The sequence below is a fragment of the Ylistrum balloti genome, unplaced genomic scaffold (genome assembly GCF_031769215.1).
Source record: "Ylistrum balloti isolate Yb309-2 unplaced genomic scaffold, AGI_CSIRO_Ybal_v1 Utg371026, whole genome shotgun sequence".
NCBI lineage: Eukaryota > Metazoa > Mollusca > Bivalvia > Pectinida > Pectinidae > Ylistrum > Ylistrum balloti.
In genome coordinates this window covers 157,533-173,719 of record NW_026782570.1, presented here as the reverse complement: position 1 = coordinate 173,719, position 16,187 = coordinate 157,533, and the positions used below count along the sequence as shown (strand labels likewise).

The following is a 16,187-nucleotide window of genomic DNA, read 5'->3' as shown; positions in this document are numbered from 1 at the left end:
GGATAAGACCACTGGATAAATAATTTCCTCTTCCATGACGGTTGCTCTCCTGTGATGCCCAGTGAGAGTATTCATAGCTATGGGGGGTGTATTTCAACTGTTTCAAAGATATAAAGAAGAATGTGTGTCCATAGGTGTGGGATCACATAATAAAGGATGATAGAGATCTTGGATGATTTAAAAGTAGCTACCTGGTACTCCATATCCTCCAAAGAGCCAAATTTGTTGACGGTGTGAATTGGGTTGTCAGACCCTTTATCCTTCTATCTGAGGAAACTTGAATTTTCTGCTTTGGCTGATTTTTCACTTTTTTAGTGCTGGGGGCAGGTTCTGATGGTGATTGGGGTTTCTGATTGTGTCTTGATGGTGGTGGTGGTGATCGCGATGACTGTGTTGAAGAAGGCTTTGATACAGCAGCCCGAAGGACAGAAAGATTGTCTATGTAGCTGCATCACATGCCGACTTCAATCGCAACTTCGTTATTCATATCGTTTCCTTGCCACTATTTCCACTAATGCCATTTGAGGTATTTGGTTATTGTGACTATATGCGAATTCCCAAAGCCTCTGGAAATATGTGTTAACTAAGCATTCTCTCTCCTGCTGCGATCTGGTACACGACATCCCCTTGTATATTGAGTCATGAAACCATGGTTTGATCCCAGCGATTATACGGTCTGCGTAAGCTTTTTTGGTCACATCATCTTGTTAAAAGAAACATACATTGAGGTCAGAATTAATATGTTACATTTATATGGTAATCGGAATATAGGTAACCTATCCAGAAAATATTGAATAAATGCGGTCTTCCTTGAACAGAAAATGTATAACGTTTGTGCTACTCAAAATGCACCTGACTTTATTACTGATCTAATCAGTACCTATAATCCTAAGATATTTTACGTTACCTACCTTTCTTGGTTATTGCGAAAGAAGCATGAGACATTTTGTGAACGAACGATCGTGTTGATACTAGTTCCAAGCCGATCTCAAGAAGTTCATTGTCGTTTTCCTTGAACGGTAAAGCATGATCATCTTCTGTCCTGAACATTTCGTAACCGATATTGCACTCCATAAATTCGTCCTGTCAAATTAGATTGATATTATTAAATATGTATTGCGGTTGAATGACATTTGCAGGCGGTAAACAAAACAAGTTTGATATTAGTGTGTAATCTCAGCGGACCTAACGGGTATGGCCAAAAGGTGTGAAATGGATTTAAATAATAAAAAACACTTATTAGTAAAAGGGTTTTAAGTTGTTCAAATGTGCACTATAGCTTACATTAGAAGGCATTGTATGGTTCAAACTTTCATGCCATTATTGTGGACATTTTGCTTGATGGAAAACATGATACAGGTCTAATATCAGCACCCTGGTCCTTTTGGTTATTGAGAAGTTGTATAAACATATTTGACCCTATGATCATGAAAGTAGGTCAATGGCATTCATGTTTACAAATTTCGTAGCTCTTTCGCTGATCATGCAACGACCAAATATCAGTACCCTGACTACGGGAAAAATAATTTGAACAGAATGTTTACGCACGGCGAACGGCGCACGACGACAGATTATTGTAAGGTAAGACACATGTTTTATATCGTAAGGCTAGATTTTACATGTACAATTTGATGGTAGAAACATATTGATCTTTGCTGATCAAATCAACTGAAATAAAAAAATCCAGGAATAGTTGGACATTCGCATATTAGGTAGTGGAACATGTAGCTTTATATACAAAAGTTCTGTTTCTCTCTTAACACTCGCAATTCGTTCTTATTCCTGCTGCGTCAAAACTTTTATAGAAAACAACCATTAATGTCCACGCCCTCACCAGGAATGTTACCAGCAGACATACCATATCTAATAGATAGTGACTCTCATTTTAAAAAATGCTTTTAACTAGATTTTTAGTTGTTCATAAGTAATTGGCTCCGTCTCTCAAGAAAAAGATAGTTGTCACACATTTTAACGTTAAGAATAACCTATCTACATCAACATATTTCGACTAATTGTCCGTTTTAAACACAATTCATGACATAATTGTCATCATTTCTATAAAAGACCGAGTAATATCGAACAATATTCAGTTACAAAGGGCAGCCATCCACAACGCATACACATAAATATAGTTCACCTTAGTGATCAGGCCATCCACCACCAACGTTTTCAATATGTGCCCTAGAGTGGCCATTCCACCTTCAATATGAATCGGTATTTCGCCTTGTTTTGTTGTTCCTATATTTAGTACTACAAGATATCCTCCTGCAAAACATATGCACACATTTGCGGTAATATTCCTGAAAAATATAATCAGATTTCCGGTCACTGGTAAAACGTCTGAAGAATTAAAGTTGTCGATTTTCTTTCTAATTGAATAACAAAGCCTGACGTTACTAGTAACGAGACATAACCTAAAAGAGACTCGCGAAGCATGTACAATAGCTAGACTACGAATTATTTTGTTTTCCCGCATTAAAGTGTAACATCTTTTCGAACCACTGTCCTGCTATAACAGCCAAAACTTTAAATATGTCAAAGTCCGTGTATGTTATAAGCTAACACGCCAATGGTGTTTTGCGTAGAAACATTTAAGCTGTTCTTCTTTAATATTGAATACACTACAAACAGTGTATATATCTTTTTGTCAATTAAGATGTAAATTCGCAAATAATTACGACGATTTTTGTCGTCTTAAACTAATCTAAGAATCAGGGGAATTGGTTGAATTGACTGCATGATAGGCACGTACCTACAAATACATGCGTGCGGGAGACTTATTGCTTTGTTGTTTATTAAGAAATATTGTTTCATATGAATAACTCCCTCACAACGCTTTCACTTATGCAAATAAAAAAGGGTATGAAACTCTCATAACGTATTCATACCGTCAAAAAGTGCTCTCCTATCCTTTTGGACACCTTGAGACTTCATTTAACACGTTTGTTTTAATCGCCAGTTAGGCATAGCTGCATGTATAAATTGGCTGATGAAACGTTTACATAAGTAAAGAACATAAAATAACGACACAAATCATTATATATTTTACAACTATACTCGAGAATCGGCTGGAACAAGTCAGGTTGTTTACATCGGCAACAAAATGTATGACTTACTTTCGATTTCTGAGTCATTAACGACGAAAATAACCATTAAAAAATATCAAATATAAAAGTCACTTGATGTTATAAACACCAAATTTAGCGGAATTGATGTTCAGGATGTACTTTTTAAGAAATGTACGTAATCCAGCTGAAAATCCAAGATGGCTACCAGTTTTAAAGATGGCCGCCTCGTCAAATGAAAAAAATGGTTTTTGAAGTAGAACTTTAATGACCAGAAATGTGTTAATTACCCAAACATCAAAATAAAAGTATTCTGACTGGAAAAACTCAATGGTGTCAATTGAATTCAAGAGGCGGCTATTACGTGACTCAAATTTACCGTTTTCGTAAACTGTCTGATCACAGATATTGCATTAAGTTGAAGGGCAACATCCATGTTCATTCATTAAAATGTTGTGGTCAGGCACAACCAGGTTGCACTGGTGACATCACTGCTGTAAGACTCAGCATGGGACTCAGTGTCAGTAATAGGGCTTCAGTTACCTGGATGGTGTACATATCGCAACGGCACTGAATGACCGATCTGTCTTTGGCAGACAGATACGAAAAAGGAGGGAGTTGAATTTTCCCCATTACCCATTATGAGTGTAGATCTGATGGCTATTCCATGATAGCCAAAAGCATACCAAAATTTTAGGCAAGCAACCTGTTGCCAATCAGACCCATCCAAATTCGATTATGGCGGTGATATTGATGATACATTGAGGCGAAACAGTGCAAAATATTACCAATATTGTCGCCAAATGTTTAGCAACTGCAAACTCGAGCGTGCAAATAAACGAGCAACTGAAATTCAGAATGATCCTGGTCAAGGAAACCCAAAAATGCGAAGGACTAGCATTGAAGGGCAGTGGTGTTTCTTATGTGGAAAAAATGGAACTAACATCAGAACTGCGTCAAGCCATGACCATGCAGCTAAATGAGAGGTTCATTGAATGCGCCCATAAACTTAATGATGGTAAGCTTCTGGCTTTATTGAGTGGTAGAGATGTGGTAGCCCTGGAAGTTAAATATAACTGATCTTGCTTAACAGCCCTGTATAATAGATATAGGGGGCACATTGCAGCGGAGAACAAAGAAAAAACTCCAGTCGTCTCAAGAAAAGTAAGCCTTTCATTTGGTGTTCTCTGAACTTCTGAATGTAATGATCCCGCTGTGTTTCGACTTGCAAAATTGGTTAGTCTTTACGGGGAGAGACTTGAGCAGTTTTGGAAAGACATACCTGACGTGAACTCGACCCGATTAAAAGATACCAAGACGTGATGCCTACAAGAAAGGGCCAAATGTATACTTCTGGCATTTGAAAAAAGACTCTGGTCTTAGATATTGCGTAGGCACATGGTCGAACTCAAGTCTAAGTTGAAGGGTATTATATATTGATTGAGCAGATATAATATCTCAGCCAAGATTTAGAACAACTATAACTGACCTCGCTATGAATCAGCTCCTTCAGTGCAACTGCTTTGCCAAGTACAAAGAAGGTGATGCCACACAAAAGCATTTCAAAGATAAAAAAAACACATTTCCGGTCTACATGGGGAGGTCTATTTATGCTAAGACCAGAATGAAATACCTTGTGGAATTGCGTCATGACTATGGTCTTTGTAATTGATCGACTACTTGACATATCAGCTTAGTTGGGCGATGTATTTGCAAACAGATATATTGAAGAAGGCGTGGTTTGTCTCCCAAAACCGAGGAAAGGCTTCTTCTGCACAAGTGCGATGGATAACACCGATCATAATCCTTCACCAACAACTCCGACTTCATCTTTTCATGGAACCAGCATCTCCATTTTCCAACAAACAAATCAGAAAATTAAGGCAACTCTTATTAAGAACAGCAGTGTAAGTCCTTCTTGATTCCTACACAAATGAACCTATCGGAGCTGTACATCACCAGCAAGTCGTTTCCTAACTCAAACAACACACAAGTAAATCAATTTGTTCTTCGAATTGTTTGTCAAACACAAAATGGATGTTAACATCACGTACCCTATATGTTGACAAAGTAAAATCCCCATCATATCATATTGCATAATTATGATTTTCGAAATGCAGAACTGGATTTCTCACACTCAAAACATATATTGCGATGTATAGACCATCAAAATAGGATTATTCAATCAAAATATAGTTCAAACACCATTTAGAACCGCTTCGAATGGCAGCCATCTTAAATATTGGCGGCCATTTTGTATTTCCACGTGGATAACGTACTTTTCAAGGCGAAGAGTTTCTGAAGCAATTTTGTGCCAAATATGGTGCTGATATCACCAAGTGAATGATTGTTTTAAGCAATCTGCCCCACTTTACTCTTTTTAATGAACGATTGGATCATATTTCAGAGCAAATATTCAATAAAAAATCATTTCATACGACAGAATGCAGCAAATAAATTTCATTATACCGATATGATAACCACCCAACAGTCGTAAATAATCTATCTATCGAATCAAGCACTACAGCCATTTGCTCTGATATGCGTCATACGCAAATGACCGAACCGAAAATCACTTCCAGTAACCAACACTGAACGCGAATTGAGTACCGAAATAAATAAGTAATGTAGGTAAGAGACTAATAAAGCAACAATTCTATGTCACTTCCAATATAAGGTTCTGCACACTTGTTTGTTTTTCAAGTTCCAGGTATGAACAAAAATTAGTACATGTAATCCAAAATTAATCGAAGTATTACTCAGAGGAAGGTATATCGATAGCCAATTGGTGGTGGAGAATAATGCATGCCGACTCCATCAAAACCATTAACATCAAATATATTTCATTTTTTAGATATTGTTATCAAATACAATCTTGCTATTGAAATGCATCTTGACTGTTGACGGAATTATGATTTTATTTCGTAAAACATACGACTCGCTAAATCGTCGACAACATTTTAAAAAACGCATGACAATAAGAACGATAAAAAGGTTATGTTTGAAAACTGTTTTGGCGGATGCTTGATTGTTACAATCTACATCAAAGCTTCACATGTGAGAAACACCTAGAAAATCAAATTACCTGGACGGAGTTCTTTTGCTCTTTTAAGCAAAAACGTTTTCCAATCCAAGGTGACCTTCGCTTTGTAAGGCACCAGTTCATCCTCACTTGCGTATAATGGTGACACGCCGTTGACGAAACAACAGTGACTAAACAATAACAAATACATTTTATTCGATTTAATCACGAGTGAATATAAAATTTGCTTTTGATTAATTGTAAATGAAATTGAGTTTAAATGAAATATGAATGGCCGATAAATATATGAGGCTGATAAAGCGGGTTTTGTTAGACATATGTTGCAAACAAGAAAGCCCATTATGCAATATGAGTCTGATCAAACACCTTCACACATAACACAAGACATCTAAAGAGGACAGGTTTGTTTAATAGAAACACTACCCACAATTTCATGGTGATTCTCATTTCCACGGAATGTAGCAGACAATGCAAGCCAAGGCAGTAAATAAAATTATCTTAACAAAGGTCCAACGCCTTGAGTTGGTCTACCGATTTCACGAGGATTCATGTCATCGACATCTACTATCTTGGTTGGCGTCATCTTTTTAGCCACGAAGTAACTTGTCATAGATTATCATTGTTAACTAAATAAGTAACGAGTGATCTAAATATGCATTGGAGTTTTTGTTTGTGTTATACGTATTTAGTGGGTTTTGTCGGGTACTGTTACGATATGAAGAATGAATAGTGCCCGCAAAATAGCCAGCAACATAATTTTACTTCTGTCATGAATATGTTAGAATGTGTGCTGCGTGTTTGTGACAGGTACTAAAATATTAGACTCAATCGTGAAATCTAGCAAACAATTATCCTCTAAATATGCCCTAGTGAGTCCCTCTCTCTAACGTCCCAGTGCAATCACCTGTACAGATTGGTACAGGTTTGCCAGGGAAGCTTCTGACCAATATATAATTTTGATAAAACATGAATGCTAAATAATCAATTATATCTCACAGGGGGCCATGAACGATAATTCATAAATTGATTTTCCAATAAAAAACTCGAAATCAATCAGAAACGTCTATCATATCCCACTATAGTACATATTTGAAAGCAATTACACTATTTTCACCGAATTGGTCACCGCAACTCATCACAAGCTGTTTAAACTGTTGTCGTCGTTTCTACAGAATAACTTTCAACAATAACATTTTTTTTCCTCCTCTGAGGCCTCATTTATACACAATCGGTTCCCATACCCTGAAAAATGCTTCTGGCAAAAGTTTTTATCTTGATTCAGTCATGGAAGTACAGTTGAGGTAACGCACAACGCACAAAAAACTTGTAAACACATTTGATTCATGTCACACGGAACGTGACCAAATAGTGTTTCATTAATAATCTTGCTAGCCTCCATCGACTCTTGTTAGGGAGTTGTTCAAGATAATTTCACTAGGTCGCTATTTATATATTAACTGCAATTGTTTGTATTGTTACATATGATATCGGTACGCAAAACATGCTATATTGGACAAATACAACAAAACACATGTGTTCCCTAACGCACTAAGCTGTAGGCTGACTAACAAAGGATCTCGCACTGGGGTGACTCGCTATTTACAGGACAAGTCGACCAACCGCATACTGCACAGACATACTGTAAGGAAGACTTTTTTCAGCACAATATTATATAAATATACTACCTTTTAGACAAGGCCATCGCGGCAATGGACGAAAAGATCAGGTCAGCAGATGAATCCGGTAAGCACTGTTCGTACATTGTGCGTCCAATGACAGAATAAAATACTTTTGGATCACGTCTTAAACCGGTTTCACCTGTCAAAAGAATACGTGACTTTCCCATTTTGATACTGGAGAGGATCATACATTGATGCTGATTCTAATACAACAACTAGATATAAGCATTTTGACGCGGCCTTGTAACAATATTAATTGTATCAAGTTCAGTAACTTGGTATTGTCTGACAAAGTATTGTTTTGGTTTTAATGTTGATGTTAATACGACAAAGCATTTGGTAACTTTGTTAGAAAAAGGCAAAAAAGGCTGTACGTTGATTCGTAAACTAAAATGAAACAAATTGTTTTATGCGTTAAAAATCTACATATCGACAGAGAAAAGGTCTTATCTAATGTTGGAGGAAATTGAAGTTTTAAACATCAGCAACTTGATTAATTACAATAACTAATCAGTAATATGTAGCGATAATGTGTTATTTCAGTGAAACTTACTGCAGATATGAACTTATCTACAACGAGATAATGTGAAATTGAGAAACAGCTGATGTAATAAAAGGGAAAAGCGTTGCAACTATGAGCATTTCTGAACAGTGCTGATGGTGTTCTAGCATCAGGTCACGTGACCCACAGTAACCGTGTTATGCAGTGTATCACGGTAATGTACCAGGAATCTCATCGAGATAAACATTCTACTCCTCTGTTGATTTATCCTTAAATGTATGTATATGCTTTAACATATCTACCATGAATCACGTTAAACAGTCTGTTGAAGTCGTTTCCAGGCTGGTCAGTATAACAAATCAGGATCTGACGAGACTCTCCAGGGTATTTTCTGATTTCACCTTTACAAAGATTGAAAAAGTATTGAACACAGATGTATATGTTAAGTAAGCCTAATACAACATTCATGTATTTTTATAAATTTGTTCAGTAAAGTGTCATTAAGCTTATTAAGAATAAAGCAATACGCCAAATTTTCCGCCAAGTTTAACCTTTATGTGACTCGAACATTTTTCAATAGTGTGAAGGGAAGGTGGGTCGAAATTTGAGCTACGAAATGCGTCATTCGCCATGGCATGCAGTTAAAAAGACATGACACCTAGGGAATTAACGATGATTGGGATTACTGATGACTTACTAATGATGTCGTTTAATAACGAAAGAGATGTTGAACCATCAGCTGTTCCAATATCGGCAACCGTGATGAGCGCTCGTGATACTTTATCACAGTCCAGTAGTTTAGCTAAAATAAAATGATTAAAACAATGTTTTATTTTATTGATATCATAAGGATATATTGTAGTTTTGCATACGCGGAATATTAACCAAAGGCTAACTTTCATTGGTCCACTTTTACCGATAACGTGCATATGAAAATGTGGGTTTATCATAGCTGACTATATATGTGACAGTAGTGGTTTAAGGTAAGTAACCAAAACGCAGCACAATCATTATCCACATGCAAATTCAGTAAACTAGGGCAAACTATGAACAAATTAAAGATAAGTACAAGGAGGGGTGTTTCGGAAGATTCGGCGTTTGTTGCCTCACTCATCAAGTAATGTAATGTTCTTAAAGGAGAACAAGATGTACACCAACGGAAACAACAGGTAAGCTAGCGAGCATCTCATACATACACATTCATATCACACAAAGACATAGAATATTTCTCAATGAGATCACGACAGGCCCTTGAATATCGAATCAACTGTGACTTTTAAATATCATAGATTGGTGATACATTGATATTGCTAGTCAAAATTTGAAAATTCACAATAGGGAAATTAAAATCATCAAGTTTATCATACAGCCTGATGGAAAATTGTCAGTGTTGGTTTCGTTATAGATACACGATCGAGAAAAGTGGGTTATGTAGAATAGTGCACCGTTTCTTTGATTTCCAATTCTGGTTGATATATACAACTGACGTGGTCAATAAATTTGGTGTTATATTATGACAAGACGTCATCAATATATTTGATTATGAAATTGAATTAGTTCCCATAGTTATGCCAATAGTCTGTAGGAAGATCTTACCACAAACTGGACGATGTTAATGACAACCAGAAACTTAATTAAACTTAACACTTTGTCATGCGTATGTGTCACAACCACATATTTATACTGTGGTTCACTTTTCCATAAAAAGACACCTCATAACAAGAGTTAAGAGTGTGGTATGGGAACTGGGAACACAAATAAAATCTTATAGAACAGATGCCTCATAGAAGAGCGTGTTAAAACTTGATCAAAAACTCTTCAAAAATTCAAATACCACTTATTTCATTTCCTGAGTAAACAGTATCACAACAGGAGTGTGGTCTAGATCTGATAGTACATAGACTGGTGGTTAGTTGTTTTGTCTTGATTATACCGAAGAATGATTAACTAGCATTTCGTCTTCCATAAGATTCCATAATATAAAGGTGGGGTTCCATTCTTATCAAGTAGGCCCAGTTCTTTATGTTTACAGGAAAGATAATAATGTTTGCAGACAAGGATATTATGACATTTTGTTCTGAAGTGAGGAGAAAGATGAATGTATAAAACCAATTCCACAAAATATATTCATCCAAAAACCACAACAAATCACTCAACACATACTTGTTTTACGTGAAAAAGAAGCGTGAAAAATGTCATCTGCAAATGTTTCAACCAAGTTCTGTCCAAATACTCCCATTGCAACAAGGGGGGTTTAACTTGAGGAATCCAGAGCTAAGTTTTTTTTTAATTTTCTTTTGAAATAACTACCACTTTTAGTACATATATGTAGTTTAACTTACCTATACAGTCCATGATGACATTACGGCTCCTGTACAACGCGTGCCCATTGGTTGCATACATTCCGCCATGTCGTAATGATAAACTATCAAACTTTACCAATCCTTTGCTTTTGGTATCGTCCATTGTATGTTTCTAATTGTTTTCCTGAATGTAAACATATATTTTGCAAATAACAGTAAGCTGTCATATCAATTCCAACCACAATTTATTGGTTAGTATTTCTTACCTGTTGCTTTGTTCTTAGACCGAGATCATTAATATAAAAAGGTTTGGTATTTCGTGAAAACATCAATACGAATCGAGAAATGACACGAATTGGATACACTTGTTTAACCAATGCTAAATATGAGATACATATGTATAAAGGAATCTTGGATGACAGAGTGCAACAACTGATTCATGTAGGCATATCAGATATCAGCAAGGTAGCGTCATTAATTTGAATATCATTGACGAGTGTAATTATTTAAATTATGAAAACTGTAGGCCTGGCATAGTAAGCGAACATATACAGACAAATACATGGACACATAACAATATCAACAATGTTAAATGAAAGAAGAATTTTACTTGCTATTGGAGCATAGAATGACGTAAATCAACTGCAATATCAGACGTATGTTAATAGGCTTACTGGGATATAACCAGGAAGCGACAAGTAAAACATGTTGGGCGTAAGAATTATGAGGTAGAGAGACGACTTACTGGAACTTTGTAAACGAAGTACTATACAGAGACACAATGATATCGACATAATGTCAAAGTAAATATATTATTATAACCTCACCATACATAATGATTCATTTTTCTCAGATAAGTGCAATATTTAACCGAATTAGTTAAAAACGATCAACAACCATCACGTGTAAGGGAACCCATGTATCTCATTTTTTTTTAAATATCAAAACATGTCGAGTTTAAATTCCCCCTACGCCTCCAATAAATAAGGTGAGCCGACTACATGACATAATATAGTTCATTGGCTATAACGTATTTAAGATAACACATTTGTGTTAATTGTACATTCGTATATAACATTAGAAATGATACAATAGGATAGAATACAATAAGATATTTTATGGACGCATGCATTAAATTGCCTCTATATCCATAGAATTATTGGTATATAGTATAAATACATAGTATATTAGGTCATACCTCCAGTGACTTATTTAAAACTGGCTAAGTAATACAATTTTATCTCCCGATCTTTCCAATAATTATCTTAATTAATTCCAAACTCTACTACTGTTTTGGATCTAATAACCGACTCAGACAGGTCATTCTAGATATCGACGATTCTAAAAGTAAAGGAGCATTTTCGAACATCCATCTTGTAACATTGCTTTTTTAACTTTTTTGAATTGCCTGTTGTTCTGGAGGAGGTATCAATTTGAAGTAATCCCTTTGTAATTTATTCATCGTAGAAGGTATTGATTATTTCAAAGACATTAATTATGTCGTCTCTTAACTTTCGATAGATTAACGTTGGAAGCCCTAGTTTTTTTTTAAGTCTGACACAATAAGGTAAATTCTTTAAGCTTGGGACTAGTTAAGTGGCTCGCCTCTGGACCCTTTCGATTGATTCTGTATCTTTAATTTTATACGGACTCCACACACTTAAAGCATATTCGAAATGTGGGCTGACTAACGCTTTGGATTTGAAGTAATTGCATGGAGGTATATACAAGATCTTATAAGACCCATTATGCTATTTGCCTTATTAACAATTTGTTATATATGGAATGAAAATATTAGGTCCTTGTCAATATGAATTATTCATGGGGGTTGAATTTTAAGAGTCAAGTAGTGGACCATATTTCAAGTTTATTGAGATAATTTTGGACTACTTCTCTATCATCATCGTTTTTAATCTGTCTGAAACTTTTCGTATCGTCTGCAAAAAGGCCAAGGACATTTTCTTCAGGGATTCCACTTAAAACCGGATAATTTTCTGATGTTTGGTCATTGATTATTACCCTTTGCCGTCGGTCACTCAAAAATTGTTTATACAGTTAATAATCTGGTTATTTAAACCATAACCTGTTAGTTTCCCAGCCAGCCTGCGATGGACCACCTTATCAAATGCCTTCATAAAAGCCATATAAATGACATCTATTTCTCCGCCGTTATCTAGTATTTTTGTCCACTCTTCCATCAGTATTAAGGTATTCCCATCCTAATTGACCATTTACGGTTATAATCCCGACGAATGCCGATGTTTAAAAGATCGTGAATTTTCTGAAGTCAAATAGTTGACGTTCATGCCCTTAATTTCAGAGCGGAAAAGACAAAAATATATGCCTTCCTGACATCCTTTAAAATTACAAGGCATATTACAACATGAAAATATTACAGGCTCTGGCTTAAACTTCCTACATCTAAAAATAATATTCCAAAAGGGACGTTGAAGATGATCTGAGAGCAATATTTGTGCAAAAGAACTGTAATGGACAGTCGAGGATCTCCTCTGCAAATCGTGTTCTGGATTCTGTAATTCCAAAGCTTGTTAAATTGTTTGAAAAGTAGGGAGAAAATGAACTTCTTATGTAGATATAATGGCAACATTTTTTGTGCAAAAAGGACTTGATTTCTTATTCGTTTTATTACATAATGAATTATGTGGTCATAATCCGGGTCAAGGTAAGAATAAATCAGAAATAGTTTATTTTTATTTCTATTCTACTTGTAGCCTTCAAAGAGTTTAGGATTTATTGTCTGGCTATGATGTTATTGTATGCAATTTTCCTGAAATCTAATGAGTCATCGAAATTAAGGCAGTAGGTGTATTAAAACTTAGAAATATCTAATCATATGTTGTAAAAGTTTCTAAAAATTATTTGAAAATTTCCAGAAGGTGTGCCATCAAGTATGTAAACAGATCGTTAATTTGAGAACTCTCTTGTCACACTCAGTTTACCTTACAACGTATCTTTGTCAGTTTTCTAAGAGAGATAACGCTTTTTCACATATCGTACATTGTATATGAATGTGAGCAGCTATTCTATTATTCATTGCTGTTATTACGGTGACGTTGCAACAAATTGGGTCCAGTGTAGAGACGTCGCGCTGTCAATCAGTAGGCCCTCAACCTGTTGCGGACTGTTTGGGGAGACACGCGACGCCCAAACAATGTCCTTGTAGTCTCTACTGCGGTTACGAATGGATTGCGCAAGTGTATCAATCGTATACCACGGTCATCCCTGGCGGTCATTTTACGGGGTCGGCCGCTTCGGGGACGATCGGATGTTGACCCATTTTGGTTTAAACAACTTACCAACTGGCAAATTGTCTTAACACTGCAACCAAAATGCCGTGCAACTCGACAGCGAGACTCCCCAGCCAAGATCATGCCTACAACCCTTTCTCTCTGTACTTGTGACAGCCGGGGCATAATGATAAAGTTGATAAGATAACAAGATTCGGTGATTTCGAAGTCCTAAGAATCTAAGGAACAGTTGTCAGTTTGAATGTTTATGAAATTCAAGCGAAGATACAAGTTAGTCGCAGAAAACCCCGTGTAGCTGTTACGCTTTACAGATTTTCACGCTAGAATGATTTTTGGAAACCCCCTTGGATTTTGTAATGTAAAACATTACCATTTTCTAATATTGCACAAACGTCATTTTGTTTTCACTCATTTACAGGTATTCGCCAAAGAAACATGTTAACCTTTCTGTTTTGTTGAGTCTATACAACCTAACAAAATTATATCATTTCTGTTTAACTTGATCTTGACCCATATGTATTTGTACCCATATTAACCTCTATAGCCTTTAGGTCTTCCATAACATAAACAGCAACCCCTCTATTTTTTCGTACTCATGCTATCATTTAAAAATAAAGCATACTCTTCTATCATTAATCCCTTTTTGTAGGTAAATTCCTACAGTTTTTTCGGATAAACTTCTGTTACTCCTATAACATCTATATTTCTATCGCTGGTTCTAACCCTAAATTTTAGTTCATCCTGTTTGTTAGGTAAACTATCAGCATTTGTATAAAAACGTGATAATTGTTTCTGATCTCGGCTTTCAAACAGGTTGGTTTTAGTCCCTTTTGATTGTTACCCTTATGACTTTTCTGGTCCACGGGGTTCCCGAACTCTAGACGAATTCCCCCGAGCATGTTCTCTTTTGCCTTTTCCACCAAACGCCTCTCATTTTCTTTTTCATCTCTTTTCAAATCATTAGTGATTCTGATTCTATTATTGTATCTGTTGAACTGAATGATACCAGAACAGGCCGCCCAGATTTCGCACTTTCGCCTTTCTTTTTGTCAAATTGTCATTTCCTTAAAACGTTCCTGATTTCTTCTTCATTTGGTTCAACTCTATACGCATTTAGCAAAACTTCAATCTTTTGTAAATCTGCCATATATCTAGCCTGTCTATCCGCAAGATCTTGCTCCTTTAGTGCATACACAATGGTATTATTTTCGAAAACCTAGACGTAGATCCGGACCATAGACCATCACTGGTTTTACTTTTAGACACCGAAGCGGGTCTTCCCCTATCGTTGCTAGGTATGTTGCAGATCTGGCCGATCGGCAGAGACCTTTTTCTCCGCAAAAAATTGTTCCTCTTCAGTATGGTTGCTTTCTTTGGCTATTTATTTGTGAAGGTAGAGTATCTGCACACTTCTGTACATGTTACCGGAGCGTAGAACAATTATGTCTGTCGCCATTGACACCGGAAGTATTACACCCAGTGCCATGTGATGTATAAGTATGACACTAATAATTTCAGTATTTTTAGAAATCTCATTTCTACCACTCCGTGCAATGTACGACATGCCACGTTGAAGCATGGAAGCTGAATATTAAACAATTTTCATCTATGGTTAGGTATTTGTCGTTTCCTGGATGTAGTAGGTGTGTAGGTGTTGATGATGATGGTGGTGGTATCAACAGTTTTCTTCTTTGTTTTTTCATTTAGTACAATCCATGACTACTGATAGAATTGGTTTGCAAAGTGGTCTTCGGGAAGCTTAGCTTGCGTTACTGTCATGACAGTGCAAATGTTGCCTGATTGACAATATCGAAATGCATTGGTAAATTTAACATCTTCTGTGTCCGGAAATCTACTTTATCAAATCAAATAAACAAAGCCATCAATATGTGTATATCAAACAGCTTTCGTAGTGAGTGGTTTACATGATATGTCTTTGTCCGTTCATTCACACAAGACAAGTGTTCAAAAAGGGATTTCAAATGTAGCATGGAAAATATCATCGTGTGACTTCATACAAATTACGACACAGACAAATGAATACGGTTTACCTGTACACGCTAACACTAAATTTATACAATTTATCTTAATGCAGAAACATCTAAAATATAGGACTTCCAGGTTGCTATAATTTGATGCTTTTTCACTGACTGATAAGAAGAAAATAACTCGCTTGTTAAGCATTCCGATGTCAAAGATATCAGTCTCCAGGATCTAGAAACTTCTTAAATTCGTTCTCAGTGATTAACTTTGAACATGTTCTCAAAAAATAGTATCTCAAATATTCTTAAACCACTCTCAACTGCCCCATTCTTAATTATAAGTT

The 16,187-nt window shown here is 36.0% G+C and overlaps 1 protein-coding gene across 1 annotated transcript; it reads right to left on the bottom strand.

Moving 5' to 3' along the window:
• Positions 1 to 479: 479 nt before the first annotated feature.
• LOC132560180 (uncharacterized) lies at positions 480 to 10,755 on the bottom strand. The gene is made up of 8 exons (XM_060224831.1): positions 10,632 to 10,755; positions 8,987 to 9,091; positions 8,592 to 8,690; positions 7,794 to 7,926; positions 6,151 to 6,278; positions 2,138 to 2,265; positions 912 to 1,083; positions 480 to 703 (listed from the first exon to the last, which is right to left on the bottom strand). The coding sequence occupies exons 1-8, from the start codon at positions 10,753 to 10,755 to the stop codon at positions 480 to 482; spliced, it is 1,113 nt and encodes a 370-aa protein (XP_060080814.1).
• Between the last annotated feature and the right edge of the window lie 5,432 nt (positions 10,756 to 16,187).